This window comes from Buceros rhinoceros, unplaced genomic scaffold (genome assembly GCF_000710305.1).
Source record: "Buceros rhinoceros silvestris isolate BGI_N320 unplaced genomic scaffold, ASM71030v1 scaffold2313, whole genome shotgun sequence".
Classification (NCBI taxonomy): Eukaryota; Metazoa; Chordata; class Aves; order Bucerotiformes; family Bucerotidae; genus Buceros; species Buceros rhinoceros.
The window spans coordinates 128,139-151,110 of NW_010404010.1; the positions used below are offsets into that span (position 1 = coordinate 128,139).

A 22,972-nucleotide genomic window follows, 5' to 3' on the forward strand; every position below is an offset into this window, starting at 1 on the left:
CTCATGGTAGATAATTCATACCCAGAATTATTTTTAAGTCTGACTGAAATATAAAAAGCGTATTTAGCCAAGCAGATATACTGGCTAAATGAAAACTAGAGATGCAAGCATACATTCAAGTTCTGTATTACAAATCATAGTAATTAATATTGCACTTCTAATTCTGTTCAGTCTAAGACTCAGTTAAATTTATCTGTTTTCATTCGGTAGATAATTCATACCCAGAATTATTTTTAAGTCTGACTGAAATATAAAAAGCGTATTTAGCCAAGCAGATATACTGGCTAAATGAAAACTAGAGATGCAAGCATACATTCAAGTTCTGTATTACAAATCATAGTAATTAATATTGCACTTCTAATTCTGTTCAGTCTAAGACTCAGTTAAATTTATCTGTTTTCATTCTGTTTTGATACTTAACATTTACCAATTAATATTTCTTTTCCTAGTGAATACATAAAACAGATTAAAAACACTGATCACTGGGATTAAGGAAGCTAAAAATCTCTTCAGATCCTGCTAAGATTCTGATTATCTTAAGTTTATTGTAAACCATCAGATACTGTGGCTACAAATCCTAAGAGATGACTTAAATACCTCAGATCAAATTCCCCTAGCTTGTATGTAGATTCAAGTTCATTCTCACAATACCGTGTCACTTAGTGAACTCATTAAGTCCAAATGAATTACAAACTTACTACTTCCATTATTTTAACAGGATCTGCAAAAAATTAATTAAAAAAAAAAATTTGCACTATCTAGCCGGTCAAACCGAATGTTACAAAGTTTGGTTTTGTTAAAACGAAAACAAAATAAATAAAAAATGATCATGGTGTTCTAAGTCAGTCATTGAAGTCTTTTAAGAGGTTGAAGGCAGCTTAGCACTGCACAGCAGAAAATGTCTACTGCACCAGGAAGCACTAATAAGCCACACACACTTCTCTATAACATCAAACACTCTACAATTTTCTGAAGGCCTATGAAGTACACAGCAGGACCTTATCTACATGGTGTTTTTTAAAGAAATCCTAAACACACAGACACACATACACACTTGTACCTACTGCAGTATTTCAAAGACGCAATTTGAAAGTAAAACATATTAAGTTTAGGAGGATGACTTCCTCCCAAATTACAGTTTAGAGCAGAAGAGCCTAGAAGTATCACCTGTCAATCACAAAACCCATGGCATATTTTGGTAGTGGCTGGACAGAACTCCTGACAAGTCATGCTGGCTGAGTTCTGAAAGTTTAATAGTAGGAGAGCTGATTTCATAAAATACAGAGTCTGAAATAGGTACGTGCACTACAAGCCTCATCTAGTTATCAATGGCAAAAAAACCCTCAAAACATCATATAATGATATTACCTAAGTTTAATAATTTTTCTCATCATCAAAACAGACCCCAAAACATGCCAATACACCCACCCAAATCCACAGCCAACAAATCTGAATTAGGATTCCCTTTCAAAATGATGCTAGATTGTTTTAAATCTTTATCATGTAATTCTTAGAGACAGCAGCATCACCTGCAATAGAATAGTTTTAAGAGATTAGTACGAGGATATGTGTAGTCTATACTATGAAGGAAAAGTCTATACAGTTGATGTATACTTAGTCTGTAACTTTTACTAAGAAAAAAATTTTAAAGCTTTACTCACCTGACATATTTTCCCTTTTCCTTCTTTGCAACAGCACTGCTCTTTCTTTATCTAAACTCCTGAAATGAAAAAATAATGTTTATTCCAGTCTTCTCACTTATGCATCAATATACCTAAACATTAAATTGGACCTTTTCAAAGTTATCATATTCCACTATTACAGAATAAACAGTAAACTAGCTAAATGTTTAGATACTTAAAAAGCATCAGTTCTGCACTGCTACATTCCATTTTAATGCAAAGCACGTACAAGTATCCAAATCACTTGAAAACATAATGAAATTTGATAGCTGAGAAAAGACTGACAGTTCGTCCACCGCTTACAGATAAACAGGCAGTAAGTCATTTTCCAGCAGATCCTTCAAAATAATCATCACTATACAAAAACGAGTATTATACAACAACTTCCAAAATAATTCTCAGAAATAAAAAAAAAAAAATCACTTATTGGTAATTCATGATATATGACTAAGTTTGAAGGGGGCATACAAACACTCACAGCAGAGCAAGAAATCCTCCAAGTGAGTACCGTGCCTATTGGAATGGGGCCATAAAAACAAAAGACACTGAGAAATACTAGGGAAGCAGCTGACCTGAAAACACTGCTGTTAAAGGTTCTCAAAGCATGACAGCCATGAAACAAGATATGGGACAGACTGATTGTGTCAGCCTGAGAAAGAACCCAGGAACTACTGTTATTTTGATAAGGATTTCAAGGGTTTACCTGTGCTGCCTAGGGAGGTGAAACAGCGAGTGCTGTCAACAAGGGAATGTAGACCAGTAAGATCATCGGCATCAGAAACACAGATTTAACTAGAACTATCCGGACTATGCTACATGGTCTGTGTTTTATCTGTTAGTTGTTCCAGTACCTCCTCTTTTTATATTCTCTACTCAATCTACTAATCTAGAGTTAAAACTAAACCGCTCACCTTGGTTGACAACGTTCACACAGATATATGTCAGGAATATGCTGCCTGTCAATCCCCATGCAGTCAATGTGCTGCCAGACACTTTAAAAAACAAAACAAAACACACCTTTTAATTTTCAGTAAAATTTTTAAATTTGTGTGCATAATATACACACACAAAGAGAAACAGAGTCATTATTTTTTTCATCATGATCTTTACTCAGATGAATACTGCCTAAAACTACATCTCAATCACTGTCTTCACCACCACTCTGCTAGCTGATTGTCTATTCCACTGATCACTGTAATTCCAATCTTGTGGCTGTCCCCTGATGTCTCTTTGCTTCTTTAGACTCATTTTCCCTCTTGGAAATTTTTCTCTAACACTGGAAATAAGAAATGGTAAATTATCACAACAAAGAACAAGAGAGAGAAATACCCTCAGAAACAAGACTTAGGCTTTACATACTAACACGAGTTCTGTTTTTAAATAAAAGGACTACATTTCCTTTTATGAACATAGATATAAATACTATTTTTATATCTATAAAGTATTTTTTCTATGTAAAAACATATAGACAAATATATGGCTTAACTTATATTTTTTAATAGAACACACGTTTTTGTACAACCCTCCCACATGACTGGTAGCACTACTGTGCAGCATAGGGAGAGCTTCAACTGCTTCCCACAGCAGAGGCTGCTTGCTAGACCAAAGGTGAACCTAGGACAGTAGTTTATGCTCATCCCCTCATTGCTAGAAGAAACTGGGACACAAAAATTGTCATCTTCCCACTTGTTAATTTATCACAACTCTCTCCAAGTCCTCACAGAGGACCTCTTCTTCAAAAGAAGCAGACTCTAACTGGTGACTGCCTACAAATCCATTGCTGAAAGATCATCTAAATACATCTAAAATAAGAAAAAAGATCATCAGAGTCAAGGACCATCAAAAATTAACCAGTTCCTTACATAAGCAGACAGAAGAATGGAGCTCAAATTAAAGTTTGAATGTTAACAACTGTTAATGATTCAATTCAATGTTAACAATCATTTTAGAAATACAAAACAATCTACCAACTTCAGGAGCATTTAAGTGTACTGAATGTAAAAATACAGGTTAATAAGAAGCCCAGAAACATGAGATTTGCCTTCTCTTGTTAAGTGTATCAGCTCTCAAAATTTCTAAGCAAGTTTTTCCAAGTCTAAGTATTTAACAGAACCTGTTTATTTTACTACGATCAAGTAACTGCGTAAGCACGAACACAGAAGTTTAAACATTTAACTTCAGCTACTCAACGAAGAATCTAGGTTAGTCTTTACATAGTTAAAGTTCTTAAAAATAGGTCCTTCGAAAATTAAAGAGTTCTTATCAGGATGATCATGCACAGAGAAACCAATATTTGAGAAGTTTCTTTTGGATTATTTTGCATTCTCAAGTTACTTGATTTACATATACATAATTTACCAAGATGCTTTATTATTTAGTACCTGCAGATTAAGCAGTAGTTCCTAGGGCTTTCTTTGAAAATACCTTGCACAAAATACCAAAGAGATATACTTTTTATAGAGGAAAAAGGTATGTCCTTATTAAGAAGCAATGCATAAGTAAAGGCATGAGCGAGAGTAGTCAATTTGGACTGGAATAAAGTGTAAAATACTCACTGACCTTAACCAACTACCTTGCCTATTAGAAAGGCAATACAACCTTCAAACACTGTTTTGATGGAGGAAATACCATGATTCAACATAATTAAACCACCATTTACTTCCACTTAATTTCACTGCAGCTTCAAGTTTTAAGTGAATTTTACCCTTTAAATTAATTTAATATTAATTACCTGCACTTGTCACAACAGATCATATATCCATCATCGTGTGTGAAGCCACAAATGCATCTGGTAATATCAGTTCCATAGCTTCCATCCTCTGACGTACTGATAGTAGTAGCACTGGAGGTTTCATCAAAGTTGGGAGTGGTAAAGCCTACTTCATTCTTGCTTATAAGCACTGATGGAGGAGGAGAAGCTGGAGGCGTTGGAGGAGGCCGAGCACCATAGTTATGGTCCTAGATTTTTGTTGAGAAGTAAATTATAACACTTAAATATTCATACACTGACAGTTATTTAAGCCAAAGTGTAAGAATTCACTTTGTAAAGAACTTCAGAGACTTATCTCAGTAGTAGTTTAAAATTGTTTGTCAGTGCTCATTCTTGTTTTCTACCTTCTCAACTATGTTTTTACATGTAAGTGCACTCTGCTTCTAATCAACCATTTTTAGTCAACTTACCCAGCTCCCAATAAAATATAAAAATGTAGGCATTAATCAAGAGTTTTTCCAGTTCAGAACAGCAGATTTTACATAATCTACTTTATACAGAATACTTAGTGAGAAACTTACTGCATAGGGCAAACCAATGTAACTGTGTGAATGCGAACTGCTGGTATACAACTGGTGTGGATAACTGTTCGATTTTTCAACTACCACAGGGCTAGCTTCTACAGATTCTGGTCTGCAAGGCAAAAGACAGAAGAAAAATAAATGCAATTAATATGTAGTTTATATTAATAAATTACAGGTACTTGTTGCTAACTTCTAATTAGCTGCCTGCTGATCCTGTTCAAAGGAGCATAGAAAAGCAGGGGGGAGTGGGGAACAGACATGCACACACTGGGCATGACAAACTCGGATTCTTCCCAAAGACCCCCTCACCCCTAAAGAGAAGAAAAAAGGAAACGCAACCCTCTTCTTTCATTCAAAATGCAGTGACAGAGAACTTATGCCTCTGTAGAACTACAAAATTTTTCTCAAAAAATTTAATGCATGCTGAATCACATGACATAACCTTTTCTGGGACAGAAAAGCACATTACAAATTTTGTCAGGGAGTTATCAGTCTGTGTGTCCAAGCCTACATAGCTGCAGAGAGGACTTAGCTTAATTATGAAAAAATACAGAAACAGTAATTCATAAAGCTGCAAACTGATACAGCCCTACACAACCAACAATCCTGTTCAATTCTGCAATGACATCTAGCGGTAGCACTGCCCACAACAACCAGTACTCAAGGCAGCAAAGTACTGCTTCTACAACTGAAAATTGCAAGTAGGGCAGAGATAGCTAAGAAATGCAGTTTATCCATTTATCTTTACAGAGAAAAAAAAAAAGAGAAAAATGTGATAGGTTTTACAGTGAAAGGTGGTGCCTTCTTTGACATACAAAGTATGATTTATATGCACTAAACCACAACATTAAAAAAAGGAATAATAGAATAAAGATATTTTTGAGCACAAGAAATTATACCTTCATTACCTTTCCTCAGAGTTACATTCACATGCATATGCAAGCACACTTAGTAACTCGTAACTTTTTCATTGCACCATACGATTCAGTAACACTAGGACAAACTTCAAACGAGTTACTTTAATTTTGTTTGGCTTGGTATTTTAAGGGCTTTTTTGTTTGGGGGTGGGCTTTTTTTTCTTTTTTATATATTGAAAGGCAGGGCAGACTATCTCTAAAACTGAAGTAGGAACTTTTGACTCACATCATAAATGAAGCCTGGTTCACTTTTCTCATTTTAATTTTATTATGCATGAAGTCTATTTCCCATCACAAATACCTTAATAATTCCTGAACTGGATTTTTAAATAAAGCTAGTATTTCTGAATCTGAAGTTGAGAGATATGTTTTTTCTTAGACATTAATATACTAAAGAGGCATTTTTGTTATGCCATGAAGTGACACTAGGTTTATTTAAAAGGACACCAGCAACTTACAAAAAAATGTTACCAACAAATGTAAGAATGAAATTAATCATTAGCTTTCTAAAAACAACATAAAGCATTTTCATGTCTATTTGAAAGTGTCCTGCTACCATTTTTGGTGGCTCATTTCTTCTTATTAGCTTTTTTCCCATGTATGCAATGGTAAAATTGTTTAAAAAGAAACACTACTTAAAAACTCTTAGGTGACGTCTTGAGTTTCTACAGTCCAAAGGAAAAACATCTTTTCTAAAACATTAATGTCTCTAAAAGTCACCAGCTGCATTTTTTTTAGAGTAAGCAAACACATGAATGCACAAATCATTAGAAGTACTAACATTAGAAAAAGAAAACAACTCTGACAACACTTGCCCTTCGTTACCTCCTAAATCTAGAAAAATCCTCATTCACTCTTACCTCCTCAACTTGAAAATGATTTTATTCAGAGTTTGCTGGAATTATCATCTAGAAGCAGCTCAGAATTTGCCAGGTATATCAAACCCATGAGTAAATAAAAAAAAAACAAACAAACCCACAAACCAGACAGAAGTTGGAAAACCTGTGCATTTCCAACAAATTTGCCTTTACCAATTTACTCACATAATGCATTTGTGCAGTAATTATACATCGTCATCATTCAGTTAATCCTTCTGACTAACTAGCCAACCAAGATGCCAATGAATCCATCGTGGCTAGGACAGAAATGAACTTCCCTTTCTCCAGTTGAAGAGGATCTTGACCACTATGTTGCTTTTACTCCTATTCTCCCAACATTTACTGAACGTGACAAGCAGTAGCATGGTTAATCTTATGCACTATGTGTTCAATGCTCAGCCTAGGTCTTGTTTGCTTCAGTACATGGAAATCACACAGTTCTCAGAATAGGAAGGCTTACTGATGGGGGTGGGGGAGGGCGGGAGCAGGGAGGGGGCAGGCAGGCAATGACTGGTACAATCCATCCTTCAGCAATGCCAAAATTAATTTAGGTGAGTTTCCTTCATTAAAAATAAGTGCTACCACGACCTAAATACCAGCTACTTCAATATGGGAGCATTCAGTGAAAGATACCAGAATGGAAATGTCCTAAAAAGAGAGGTCATTGACTGACTACAAAAATTAAAACGGTATTCTAAATTTCTTGCAGAAGATGAGGGAAGACAATGTACGCTACTCCCTAAATCCATTTCTACCTACTCTAGCAATTTATAAACCACTTTAAACAAAATACCGAACACACATGCATTTATCCCCAACTATTTTAATACTCATAAAACAGACTCAGAGTACAGGGTTAAAAAGGAAAAAGCACAGCTTTACTTGAGCAAGGAAAGCCAGAAAAAAAGAGTAGGAGAAAATTAGGTGAAACACAAAGGCAATTAAGCTTCCGTATTAAAAAAGTTCTAACAAACACAAAATTAGAGCAGAATCAGCTTTCAGCAAAGCTTTTTTCAAATGCTCTTCCAGGAGGGTCACACATAGTCCTTCAGATTGTAACAGATGCCCACTAGAGTTCTGAATGTAACTGTTACATCTATCCTCTCAAATGCTAGACTGGGGTGGGGAACAGTACGGAGGAGACCGAGAAATATGGGAAGGAGGTAGTGGAGAGTTCAATGAAGCTAGGAATTAATCATAATAGGTTTCCTTTACAGTCAACAGAAAAGTGATATTCATCCCACAAGCAGTATAGAATGAGTATCATTTCTTCACAGAACTACAGATAACCTTAACATTGGCAGACAGGTCTGCCAATATTTTAATATGCCCTTCATCAAATATCTTGTTACCCCTTTTCTGCCCACCATGTATATGATCCTGACCTTAAACAGAAAACACACCTCTAAACTATTATTTGTCCAAAGATCAAGGCTTTCTTCTCAAACAGGCATCTCAGAATTGGAGAGTTCTGTGAAGAAATACCTCTTAAAGTAAACACTTAAAGACTAAAAATATTTTAATTGCAACTGATTAGAACATGATATACAAACTTAATTTAAAAACAAATTTTTTAAAATCTGTTTTACTAAAGTAGCAGGGCTCAAGCAGCAAGGCACTAACTACTGTATTACAGACAACCACCCTACTCTCATCACTGGCATTCTTATGGGCATCCCAAAAAGCAAATTTTTAGAAGAAAGTGTAACCATTCAGATCCAAAGAACACTATGTTGTTTTCCTTGCTTGTATTTTTGAACACAGGACAGTTCTGTAACAGTGAGGTACTAAGCTTGTCAGCTTTCTGAACATAATACATTTTTCAGCTTTACTTCAAATAACTGCACTCTTAGTGTCTAACTACGGGAGACATTTCTGGAATTTTTATTTTTTATCAAGACTGAAGCATTGGTATGACAATGTAGGTATTTGAAGTTAGACCAAAATCCTAATATTACACCCTAAAATAAAGCAATATTACACCCTAAAATAAACAAATATTAAACAAACCATGATAAACTTATGACATTTTGTCATTCATATATATTTGTAAAGTGTTGTGTTTAGCAGTTAAAAAACATGCAAAATACTCATGAGGAACAAAATAAAAAGCACCACAAAAAAGCTTCCTCCATGCTCTTGGGCTGCACTGATTTAAGACATTCCTTGGAATGCCCTGGAAACATGTAACTTGGAAACAGTAACATAGTATTTTCTCAAATACATTTTTTAAAGCAAAGATACACCTATAAAAAAAAAATCTCTATTTTCATTCTGCAAGAGAAACAACTCATGTTCTAGGTCACTTCCTACTGTACATATTTTAAAGTACAACCAAGCTGAAAACATTCTGCACGTTGCCAGCAGATGGCATTAGTGAGAAATTAAGTAAGCAACACGACATCAGTTTACAAAAACCTCAGTCTCCTCAAGCTTATTGTTAACCTATATAAAGGGAATGAACTATTGACCATTCTAAGTAATAGTCAATTATTCTTTAAAAAAAAAAAAAAAAATCCTATCTCCCCCACCTCCATTCCTTTTAAATACTGTTTTGTTGCTGGCCATGAAATAATAAAAAAAACTCGAGTGTTTTTCAACTAACACCTGAAATAAAAAACAGTTCTTAGAAACCACTTCTATAAAACATAGGTATTTGAATAAGAAAACCATCTCACTAAAACTAGAATTTTCAGACACAGGAGTGTATCCAAGCTTCAGGCTATGAAAACTTAGCTAACTACTTCCTGAAAATATTTATCAAAACTCCAAAAGAAACCTCTTGCCTTCCAAGCACAGTTCAGCAGCACCAATCTTCTATGCACCAGTTTGATTCTCAAGGGGCTTAGATTTGTCTTCCCCTTTCACCAGCCCACCTGATCAGTATCTGGCTGAAGGTTCAGCTCAGATAAAGGAAGGTAACATATTTTTTATGAAAACCGGTATTTTCTAAATTAAGACACTTCATCTAACTAAAATCATGTGATGGGCTTCACTAACTAGACAACAGAGAACTGAGCACTACTTCTCTGCCACAGAGTGGGTTCTGCTACCTAAGCATCCTGTAGCAGGCTCTGCAAGAATAGGCTGGCCCAATACCATCTGCAGGAACTGACAAGCTTCCCGCTGTCCTAAAGTACTTAACACATGCATACACAAAATTCCTATTGCAACAACAGCCACAGGAGGTTAGGTTTTCATTTGTTTAAATAATTTATTTATTTACAACAACGCTCACTATCTTTTGTCCTGGATACTGAACTCAGTACAACGATCCACATACTGAGGTTGTTGGGTGCATTATACAGGCCTTCTCTCTAAAAAAACCACAGACATTAAAAACAGGACAGCAGTACCATCCATGACGTTTCCCAACTCACACTCTAAGCTACATTAATGCTCTCAAGTCAGGAAGGGCATTCTGAGCATTCCAAAACAGCTGGCTCTGCTTACCATTGCAAGGTCTTTTAACAGTAAGTGAGCATGTTAATCTTTAGTAAGCCTTTTACAAATTAAGGCAGAATATATGTTCTGACTATTATGGCACTATAAAGATCGATCCACCATTGGCGAGTCCACTTAGGTACAACTAACAGAAGAGACAGATTATTTCACCCAGTTTTCAAACCTTTTAATGAGTGTTATTCTCCTCATAACTATTTGCTACAATTTTTAAAATAGTATGTGAAACCACGTCATCACAAACTATTCATCCTTTTAATAAGCTTATCCCTTAGTTTGCAGCATAAGGAAAAAATCTCTCAGCAGTAAGAAACTGCATTAAGCTACGAGTTTTTTCCCGGGCTCCTTCTCTGCACGATCAGATTTGCCATTCCCCCATTCTTGTTTGCTCATGCTTCAGCAAGTGGTGAAGCAAAATCAGACCTGTCAGTCACAGTGAAGAAATTCCAATTCCTCCCTCTTGAGAAATCCCAGAACTTGCCCAAAGACAATCTATGATCAATACAGTCTATATCCAATGTGCTACTCTTTAGAAGAAAATGTACAAAAATCATGTAAATTGCCTAGAGAGTGAAAGAAAAGGTTTACAATGTTTAAGCTGGTAGGTTAGGGACACACCTTTGTGTCATGCTTCTTTAGACAGTGACGTGGCTTTTAAATCAGCGTAAAGCAATCACACAACTACACATTTTTTCAACATAAGTATGGCAGAGATGAAAAAAATTAATCTAACTGGTAACAGTCACTTAACAGCTGAAGAAAAGCAGTTCCTAATTGGGTCGCCATGCCACAGTATCAAGGAAATAACATCCTGTGAACTCTACTTTGTTTATATTGACAACCGTATGTATTTATTTTAACTTCAGCATGGCATGCTGTGTCTGCAAGGAATGTCAGCAACCTTGAGAATCATGACCTTCTCTAAACGTGTAAGAAAACCACAGGAAAATATAATGAAGAGAGCTGTGAACAGGTCATTCAAGTTCAAAACCTTTCTGCACCAAGAAAACCAGTAATACAAGATTTTGTGAATACAAGAGATCAACAAAATGGCTTTAAAAATTTGATGTGACAAAGTACCTCAAATTCTTCAAATCTTGTTTTTCTTCAGATAAATGGCATGAAGTTAGAATAGCCTCGTATGTAACCAAAAGCACAGGAGAAAAATATCCCTTCAAAAAGCTGTTCAAAAGTTCTGCTCACAGTGCATAACCTTTCTTTCTAAGTTTGGAAGGAAAGCCGTTTGCTTTTTAATGGAACTTAGCACACAGTCTTAAGCAAAGACAGCAAGTAAGCAATTTAAATTCTGTGTTTGTTACTCATTACACCTGTTAAGTGAAGGACCACTTTATGAAGTTTATCTTTGACTTAAAAGATTTCAAGCATAAATGTAAAATATGTCTAATCCATTGTTTCAATATCTAAAATATGTAAATGTACTTTTACAGTAACTAAAAACAAGGAAAGTCTTTAATGTTACTACAGCAAGGCTTAGAGGAATGCAGAGAGTAACAGCATCTCAAATGGTAAAAAACCAAACCAAAACCCAAGTAAATATACATGATGAATGTAACACTTTTTGTTATGTATATGCAAAGAAGTATACAAGATTCACTGTGGCTTACACAAACTCTCTTGATTTTTAAACTTTATCATCTTTTGACATCCATCTCTTGCCAAGAAACTCACCTGTCATATATTCTACTAGTGCAAAACCAACCGAGAAATCAGAGGGAAAAAAGACACCCCACACATCCACAAAAAAACCCAAACTATCCCCTCCCATCCTCCTGTAGAGGAAGAAACTGACTTAAAGTGACAGCTGTTAAGTAACTAAAGATTCAGTAAAACTAAGAAGACTCCTAAATCCTCTCAAACTGTATTCAAAAAATACCCACTAGGTAGAATGAAAAAAAAAAAAAAAGAGAAAACTTACAAATGTGTTCACATACTTACTCTGAGCCTGCAGCCATTTCCAAATAAGAAGTATCTGCTGTGTCAACCCCTAACGGGATCACTATGCTCATGACGTTCGTTTCTGATAAATTCGATTACTACGGAGTCCTATGCATTGGTATCCAAAACACTGGGGCATGCCAGCCACAGTGCTCATTGCAAACATCTAAGTGCATCCACAAACTCTGTTAAAAAGGGGAGAAAAAAAGGCAAAACATTAAGTCAGTTCATTTTAAAACCATGCAGTTTTACATTGTGGGTTGTTTAATTTTTTTTTTTTTAAAATCACTTTCATCCATCACAATTATTTTCTCAGCTTTATTTTACACAAGCAAAAGGAAAAAAAATTCTGTCTTTAAAAATTGTTAACTTCAAATTAAGTGTAACGATCTTCAGTCCTGAACTTAGAAACATCACAAACTGACAAAAATATGATCATATAAATTAATAATTTAAAAACCCATCACATTCAGTGAGGTAAAGACTCATTTTACACCAAAATTACTGAATGTGGTACATTTGCTCAGAACACTGCTCTGTTTGAGTCCAGTTGCTGTACCTTTCAACCTGGTTACAGAATTTTTTGAGTATTTCTTAGAGAGAACTGTTCACTCTTTTTGCACTTAAAAAAATTTCCATGTCCACAATACAAACTCAGGATGTCAAAAGAAACAATGTAATTACTCACATTCAGTATTTCTTTAAACCAAAATCAATCCAATGATTCACATCAATGACATGAAACAATTTCCATCTCATTTTAATAGATCACCACCAGAAAATACCACATCAGGTGCCACTTCTGTGATTTTTTTTTTTTAAGTAGTAAACTAAAAAGAATTATTAGTAGTTTCTAACTGTAGATAGATTGTAGATATCTTTAATTGCAAAGATACAATCTGCGTGACACACACAAGTGAATAATTCCACCTCTATGCCAGTTACTACTGCCTCCCACTCCTCTTACCAGGTAGGGTAGAGCACCCAACCAAGTTCAGAGGGGAAATGAGCATAGCACCTCAGCCGTCTCTATGCACGCGTTAGTAAACTAATGCATTTTTATGGCCTAATATAGACAAAGTTTTCCACAAGTGAGTAATTGAAGCAAATACCCCCTCTTCCAGTATTTGCGTAATGAGTAATTGCAAACTCTTTCTACTGCAAGAACACAGACCACTTCACAATGAAGCATATACAGTGCCTAATAAATACACTCCTCCCACCTGACAAAGTGTAGTATCTTAGATGGAGTCTACAAAAGCCAAACAGTTTTGAGATCAAATGTTTTAATGTACTGATCCTTGCCAAACACTAGATAGCCAAGAAAAAACTAAAAAGGCTCCAGTGAAAAGTGGGGAACTTGTAAAAGGGACTTCATAGTAGCACTGTGTACTTAAATCTGAATTTGCTTGTTTTATAAAGTCGGTATCTTCAGGATAACGAAGTGGCATCTACAGGGTATCTGTAAGGTATGAACTGGCACTGAATCTTCATCTAACTTCTTAAATTTTATCTCACTACTGAAGTCTGGCAATTAACATCAATCATCTTGGCATGCTGTTAAGTGTCTAAACTTTCTACAGTTCATTCTCCCTCTAGACAGCAGAAGTTGTGTTTTAGTCCCACTAAACAAGTCACCAAATACAGTGAACTGGAAAGCAATCAGGCCAACTAGCCATTGGGATATCTTGTTTTCCTCCTTTAAACACTAACCATTTTCTTATCAAATACCATAAATCTCAAACTCTATCACTACCTATGCATAAAACTAAGGAAAAAACCATACCATTTTCAAGCATAAGCAGCAAGAAAAGCCTGCTAAAGCAAAACCAGGTGTACAGCACTTTTAGCTGCAGGCACAAAAGAAACCTCAAGTCCCTCTGGCTCATCTTCCTCATGGGATAGAACCTTGAACGGCCTCTTCTACAACTTATAGCAAACGTCAGCTTACCTTTTAGTTCTCCTCTTCTGAAACCAAAAAAATTCTATTAATTGCTACCCGATAACTGAAAGATAACCACCAACTTTTTAGTTTTGGTAAACTGGCCATCACACAGGTTAAGGGTTGTTTTATTACCAATTGCAGTTTCACCTATGCTAACAAATAGTTAGCATCATAGAGATTTAATTTTAGAATTATCTAGTAACAAGTATTAAGAAAGAAGTGTTTCAAAGCAGGTCTAAAAGATATACTGGACACCCACTGCCTGGGATCAAGGTCCTCACTTAGATAAATATTTCTCATATTTAAAATTGCTTTTGGTGGTGGAACACATTTTATTAATTGAATTTTCTTTAAATACTTCTGACGAGGTAGAGTAACAACTGGAAATTAATGTAGGCAAAAATGCCTGGGAGACTGATGGAAGTGAAGAACGTACCTTAGACAGTTGCCTCATAGGCTATGGCATCTGCAAACTTATATAAACCAACTGAGTTTACCTACTCTCCATATATTCAAGTGACCTTCATTGTCAATAAAGAGATGGTTATCAAATCTGAGAATCATGTGAAATTTGGAGCTTTTTTTAAAAAGTAGTGCAGAAAAAAGGAACCATGTATAGATAAAAACCATTGCTAATGCATGATCCAATTAATGTCATCATCTCTGACCAAGAGAACACAACAGAAGAAAAAAAAAAGGAAAAGAAGAAAGAAGAACAGTGTGGAGTGAGAATGGGACACAGAGCCAGGACAAACTTCTTCCCATACTGCAGCCTACTGAAATACAGAAGCCTTAATCAGAATTCACTCAAAAATTCTGAAAGACTAATCTACACTGAATAAATCAGAAACTTGAGAAATTCAAACTTATTTTGACACACAGCATTAAACAGAAGTTGTTTCATCTAAAAGGAAGCAGAACATGACTGTAATGCTACCTCATTATTTTTTACCACCTGAAGATTTCAGGTCTTTACCACACACACACAAAGCCCTCCAGTGTTTTTTCTCTGCCTATAGTTCAGTATCAAAGAATGGAGGCCACCAGCTTGCAATACCTACATAGTCAAGTTAACTCAACCAAACCTAGATCATTATTATCAGTAGCTATCCTCAACAAATTCCCATAATGGGGGTGGGGGAAGACCCTCAATAAATTCATTCACTTACTAACAGAACTGTGACCTTACAGGCCATCCAATGATAAACACCACTGTGATGTCAGGTTTGGGATGATGGAAAATAATTATTTTCTGTCATGTCAGAACCAGAAGCATTATCACGACACGCTAAAATATCCCCAGTATTTTTATTGGATTATACTACAAAAATTGTAAAGTTCAGAACAGAAAAGAATTTCACCACTGGGGAACCTTCTTACTTACCAATCTTAAAAGTGATTGCTTATCCTTTGAAGCTCGATACTTTATACGAGTCATAAAATACTATCTGCTACGATAATATGGTACTTCCCAATTTTCTGCAAATATCCATCTAATTCAAGTCATTATTCTGACAACCAGTCACCCATGGCCTTCTAAGAAACTATTTTCATAGGTGGATTTCATTTAAATAATTGGCCAGGAGGAGCGGAAAGAAGGGTGCTACAGAAGTCTTCCTACAATCCAAGCAGATTAAACGTAACTTACTGTTTGAGAAATTTTCTTCAAGCAGTACATTAATTTGGAAGTTAGAAAGACCACACTGGTTTGTCCAGGTTATTTCAGGCACACAGTTAAAAAGCATCATATGAAGAATGCCGGTCCAAAGTTCAATATGTAGCTCTTTATTGGGCTACCATACCTTAATCTGAACCATTGAGGACCTTTAGAACTGTTAGTGCCCACTCTTTTCTTTTAGTGATAATACACTGTAAGCTTTGAAAGCATTTTGGCAATTCCTTAGATTTTTCTTCATTATCATCCTACCAGCAAAGCTTTATTATATGAAACCACATTCCTTATTTGAAGAAATTTTGCCTTTATTTATTTAATTGCAGTTAAAATTTTACCTTGCCTTAATAATACAATTTTAATCTTAAAAAACAGAAAACTTTTTGTTCATTATGGTTAAAGTATCTACCTCATGCAAGATCAACCTCCTGCAAGAAACTTATCACACTTCACCATTCAATCATATTGGTTTACATTTTCTATGGCAGTTCTTTTTCTCTCTAGAGAATACAAGGGAGCTTTTTGACTTAATAGCCATATCAAGTCCTAACCATACTTCTCATGGCCCACTTTGTTTATGATACCAGAACCATTTTTTTTAAAAAAGAATTGTGCTCTAACAACAGAATTATAACAGCACAATATATTCCAGATTATTCATCTGTGTAGCTTCATACAAAGAACATAATTCACACATTAAACACCAGAAAATAACTTACATTATTATCTCTGAGGTATTCCACTTACACAACGTTACTCTGTGGTCTAATGAAGACCACGTTTCCTTTCTGCCATGTCCTTCTAAGATCAATTGTGTGACAGCAGAAGAAAAAAAACTTTTTCACTCTATATGAAGGAGGAAAAAACCCAGCAAACACAGACAGCTCAACTCTTGAATCAGAAGATAAATAGGTAATCTCCTGAACTTACATCAGTATTTTTGAACCTAATCCTACAAGGTCCAAACATTCAAAATTGAATCCAGTTGCTAAGGTCAGATCTTGGCAGAAAGGAATTCCAGGCCTACTTTATCAGCATCTTTTTTCCCCTCCTTCCACTTCTTTCTTAAAGGACCATCAAAAGCTATACAGAACAGTTTCAGGAAACAAGCAGATGATAGATCACCTAGACAGAAAGTACACTTGAAAAATAAGAACCTGGAGTCTAGCCAAACTGTCCAGATGATTCCAACAAGGTTTCATAAACCCAGCTATCAATCATCCTCTTAAGTGTCAAGATTCCAGACAAATTCTTCCACGACCTTTTCCAGGTACGTTTCTGTTTGTTTCCCTTTTTTTTCCCTAATAAGGTAGGAAAACTATTTTTTACAACATTTGACTTCTACTTACATTTTCTTTTATATATTCAGAAACTGAGTTCCCAGTACTTACATTCAAACAGAAAGTAACAACATAAATCTCAGAACTCTGACTTACCTTTATTTTTATTAATCACGAAGCATATTTTTCAAGCCAGAAGAGCCCAAACCTCTTGGGCTCCAGTACTTGGTGTACTGGAAGACAACTCACATGTTTACATGCTACATTGGTAGCTCACCTCTGCCAGACATTTAGCCTTTTTTAAGACAGGGAAGAGGAAACAGGACTAAGAAGCCTGATAGAATCTATGCTTTAAGAATACTAAAGCTCCCATCTGGGTGCACAGATGCAAAACTTTCAGGGAAAAAAAAAAATCAAAGAGAAGAACTGGAGGCAGCATTAGTAACAACTTCTTTGCCTTAATGATAATTACTCCAGCATTTTTTAAAAATATATTAAGATAATAACATATACTACTTACAACAAGGTGGGGTTTTCATTTTTTTAATCCATATTTACCCCATATGCTACAAAATTCAAAAAGAGAAAAAAATTTCCTGTTCTTATTAGTACATCTGACAGTTTTCTGCACAATGTCACTGTTCCTTGTCTTTCCTTCTCCATAAATCAATTTACAGATTCTCTTGTCATGTGATAGATACTAAAGAGAAAAAGCATTTAAAAGTTAGGGTTAAAAATCCACTATAAAATTTAGGAATGGAATTCAAAGCAAGGTGCAGTACAACATTTGTTTTCTAATTTATAAAGGGGCATCAGTAAATTTATTTTTTAGCGCAACTCTTAAGAATTGTTCACATACGCAAAACACTACACTAATTTTAGTAAGTGAATCAGTTCAAGTTTCTCCCATCACTAGGCATTACAGAAAAATAAAGCCTTCTTGTTCCTGTTTTTGTAACTTCAATATATACCGGAGGTTCTTCAATAATTTCTTCTAGCAATTGCCTCAAACAGTCACTACCCATCAATAATTACAAGATTTAAAAAAACAAGTTACACAGTCTAGATTTTTCAAGACTTGGGGATTTCATCAGAGAACTCTTCTGCAGAGAGCATTAGCAGGGCCACCCTAAATGTAGGGCAGAAGTTTAAGGGAGAAAAATCTAATTATAATTAGATTTGCCTACAATTAGGTTGAGTATTTCATGAGAAACAGTACTGGTTTAAGATAAATAATTATTTAGATTTTATACTGATGCATGCAACTTTACCTCAAAGTCCTTAACTAATGTCACTGCAGAAAGATCAGTAGACTAACCAAATTATGATCTCCATACTGTGTATGCTCTGCATCTTCAAAAAGTCTGTATAAAAAATACACATAACTAGAAGGAAAAGAACTAATCAAAACCCTCTAACCTATCTACATATGACAACTGTCTTTCCTTAAAAGCAAAATTATTAACATTAAATACCTATTACAATATATGTAAAAGGTGAAAGGGATAATTTACCAATATTTAGTAAACTGAGTAACTGAAATGGGTAGGAATTATTATCACTCCTGAACATCTGAGAAGTTACACTCTGTGTTTGCCAACTTACAGGGAAATGGGCAGTTCAATCCATGTTTAAGCAGAGCTTATTCCCCCTTAGCACAGATACAGAAGAGGCTTTCTTTTGCTAAACTAAGATTACTGGTAAACTCACTGACTCGCATCCTTTACATAGACAAAAAATTACTAACAGTTTCCTAGAGCAGTATTTAAGTATCAACACACACATTATATATAAAGATTCATTTTTAAGGGATGTGAGAAATCTAAGGGAAATTAACTTGACAGTTACTGTAATGAACAGATGAAATTGCTGAACCAAAGTCATCTGTACAAGTGAAGTTTCCACTCGTCAATAGACCAAGTAACAAGAGGAAGGGTAGAGAAGAGTTACTAGATTTACAGATAAAAGTGATTCAGATGTAAAAAATACACCAACTAGTTTCATGGAATTCTTAAGTCAAGCAAGACCTTTCAGTTCAACCAGCATGCATGCTAATCTGGTTTGTAACTTCAAGTCAATTTGATCTCCCTGTATTCATACAGGTTGGCTCCACAGAGTCACACAGGATCACTCTGTAACTACAGTTTCCCATCTCAACAGGGTTGTCTTTTGGGCAAGATGCAAAGACTTCCAAGGTTGTACTAGTGCTTTCAGACCTCTGCTGACTTCTGATGTTAGATACTACACAAGTCATCTCAGGTAACAGATGACCAAAAGGTATTATTCTGTTTGATTTTCTTACCACATCAGAAGAAATATTCTACAAGGTGTGCTTGTGCCTTCCTTCCCCTCAAAAATACTTTCTTTATAAGGGGAGATGGATAAAAACATTGGAATTCCTGGTACTCAATATAGCACGCAAGAACACAGTTATGTACTTTAAAATTGACAGACAGCAAATTAAGCCTACTACATACAGTGGAAAAGAGGGAAAACAACTTAGAGGACAAACACTTAAAATTGAGCATGCAATCTAAACATTCTCCTCCTCCCTCCTGCTGATTACATCATATGTGTATAAATGTTTTGCAATCATCAGCAAAAGCAATTCTTGTCAGATTTACAAGCCAACAATTTTAACCTGTGGTCATAGGAAACACCCTTCCCACAAAGAAATCCACAAGAATGGAGCCAAGAAAAGCTGATACACCTATGCCCAGCACAACCTTTAGGGGAGAATTTTCTAAGTAAAAATGCACCTATTAGTAAGTGTGTCATAGTCCACAAATAGCATGTGAGAACTACTGTCCTGAACTGTTGCACAGCCAACAAACTGAGCTTTCGTACTTGGCTTCTCTGCCTACAATTTTTTCTTCCCTTTCATTTCTTTTTTTTAATTGAGGAGGGGCTTTACAGGGAGAAGAGACAAGAAAACAAAGATTTTAGAGCATTCCTGTCTTCTCTATACAGTAAGTAATTTGGAAAACCAGTGATAGAAAATGCCATTTTAATGGTATACTCTATAGATACCCTTCAAATAGTGAACTATGCTGTGTGTATGAGTATGTGTATGTCCATCTACACACAAATCCAAAAAAAATACATGCAGCAAATATGTGGCATAAATACATATATCAAAGCAATCTGAATATTGTATTTATGGCAGTTTCTGAGGAGATAACACATCTTTAATCAGACCTAGAAGCAGAATACACGAATAAATGACTAATCTTACCCACAAGGAACTTCCTTCTCTGTTTCCCCTGACATGCTCCACCATGGTACAGATTTTGCTAAGAGATTAGGAGGGATATCCAACTTCCAAATGCTACACCACAGAAATTGCAGTTATGAAGTATGCAGGCTTAGAAACAACTATGAGGACAAATTCAGACCTTTGCTACTTTCTGCTGCTCTATTTGGTAGCCTAACTGGTAAGTTAGCAGTCTATGTCAAATTTGCACAGACAAAAAAGGGTAGTATGTAAAAGACAAATGTGAATACAACATACAAATTAGGACCCATTAATGACCAAATCCTATAGAAGAAACAACTTGTTCTAAAAGAAATCTGGTTTCCTATGTTTCTGTAGTTTGTGTCCAAACATTCCCATTGAACTAACGTTCTCTATATTCCTCTCATAGCAATATCTTCTTTCCCATCTTCCTTGTCACAACATTAACTGGTCCTGGCCTCACTCACAAGCCCCTCAATAACGTCCTATGCCATCCACACTGACCTACACATTGTCAGTAGGCAGATCCTCCTCACCACCTCCTCACGAGCCCTGTGAGCCAGCAAAAAAAAAAAAGGTACCTGCTACAGCTGGTTTGGAGTTACACACATGACAGATAACAGAAGGCTAAAATCACAGAATCGTTTTGGTTGGAAAAGACCATTAAGATCATCATTATGCTTCCTCTCCCAGGACACTGCTCATAGCTGCCCCTTTATTCCTAAGTCTATCAATTTTTTTTTTAAGTTATTGATTGTACTGACAGAGACATAGTGATCGGGAGACCCACTCATTTAAGAAACATGGCTATTAGAGCCAAACTGCTACAGGGTAAGGCTCCTCCTCCTCCTCTCCTTTTAATCCAGCGCCAATATAGAGTAATAACAAGCACGGTGAAGTTAAGAGTTCATTAGAATACTTTTGAACATCCTGATAGAATACTTGCTGGACTTTACATTCAACAAAGACCTCAGTCATGTTTGGAATGACATCCAAACTTCATGAACTGGTCTTCAGTTTGGGATCTAGAACAAAAAAGAAAAAAATCCTGCCTCCTTCATGGTATCCAAGATTCCTGTATAAAAAACTTAAAAGCTTCCATCCTGTAATTATCAATTCTTCAGTATACAGACCATTACATGCATTACACCAACTCCAGTCAGTGGAAAGAAAGCTGCCCTTCTAAGCATAAACCTAGAATCAGTCTGGCAGTTAGCAAAGTTTCTGCCATATAGAGGAGCTAGTTTCCACTGGCTGTAGGCTATCTTCCCTTTACTATCTGGCCCAAGTGCTGCTCTTGCGTATTCCTGAAGAAATGAGGGAAAGTGATATCTCTTCCTCAAGTATTTATGCTAGTCTATTAAAACACGGAAGACTTCCCCTTACCTCTTCTCCCTCTTCACTCCTTTTCGTCTCTCAGTGGAAGTTAGACAAAATATGGGACTAGGAAGAGAAAAAGAATGAGTGGTAGAAGGGAAATAAAAGCAAATGCAGTTACAGAAAGTTTTAAGAATTGGCTTATTGAACAGAAATCTATCAAAGAAGCAGTAAGCAGAGGTATACAGAAAAATACCATGCTTACAGATCTTAGTTCTTTTATTTACAGAAATCAACCCCCAAATTGAAAATTTAACTTCTGATCACTTCCTGTCTCAAGTTTACTAAACACCTGCCACACTTTATCCATTCAAAAATTATCATTTGGGCTAGAGAGTCAAGGAATTGTAAAATACAAGACAAGTACAGCACATGAAGAACAGTAAAAGAAAATAGTACTTTCCAAGAGTAATATTGCTTATTGCTTTGAGATGCATATACTAGCTACCTAACATTAGTTTGTTGTATCACTGCAAAATTCCTTTAAACAGAAATTCAAATGTTAAGAAAGCAGTTTCCCAGTAAAAAGATCTTGGCTTTAAGTCATTCTTTGTATCAGCTGTTTCACTGCAACATTCTTCTCCATCTACCACAAAATGGTACATTACTTTTGATTAAACTTACAAAAAAAGCCTGTGACTTCCCAGCTGTTCTCCAAGAAAATGTTACTTACACCAACTACCTTAAGTTACTATTCTTGACAAACATTTCAAAATATAAAGTGTTTCTCCAAGTAAATACAGGCCACATTCTATAAAAATACTCTGTAAGTCGGGTCTACAACTGTAAGGGTTAAGTATATTTATTAAATGTAACAGTGTACCTCATGGCAATTCCATCACTGGAAGGTCTAAATTCTAAGGCCCAGTATTCCTCCCAGAAAGAAGTAAAGCTTTTTGAAGGGAAAACACGTGGCTACAAATACATACTGGTATTGCATTCAACACCTAAGTATTTTGCTAGTTTTTTTTTTTATGCTGCTTAATAAGACTTGGGAGTCTACTGTAATTAACACATACCTACTACACAAGAAGTAAATTATTTTGATTTATTCAAAGTCTGACATTTTGGCTAAGTAAATTTCTATCTTGACATGTTTTCACTTAGGTAGATTCCAAAAAGTAGCTTCTCTGTTTTATCAGTACCATTTGGCTTACATGAACAGCATGACAGCACTTCTACTTTTACTTGCGGAAGCAGTTTGTAGACTTTCACCTAACTGCTACACTTATGCCTAAGAATCTAAACAAAATCAAGTCAGAAAGCTACACTCT

General features: G+C 35.6%; 1 protein-coding gene across 1 annotated transcript in view; it reads right to left on the reverse strand.

The window, feature by feature from the left end:
• The window catches only part of KMT2E (lysine (K)-specific methyltransferase 2E), a 60,077-nt gene that overhangs the window by 30,470 nt on the left and 6,635 nt on the right, over nt 1–22,972 (reverse strand). Inside the window, exons 2-7 of the mRNA XM_010133198.1 lie at nt 21,708–21,764; nt 12,190–12,374; nt 4,974–5,085; nt 4,414–4,640; nt 2,594–2,674; nt 1,662–1,720 (exon numbers count right to left, since the gene is read on the reverse strand). Coding sequence (XP_010131500.1) covers nt 1,662–1,720; nt 2,594–2,674; nt 4,414–4,640; nt 4,974–5,085; nt 12,190–12,260 — 550 coding nt within the window. The 5' untranslated portion in view covers nt 12,261–12,374; nt 21,708–21,764. The remainder of the gene's footprint in view (nt 1–1,661; nt 1,721–2,593; nt 2,675–4,413; nt 4,641–4,973; nt 5,086–12,189; nt 12,375–21,707; nt 21,765–22,972) is intronic.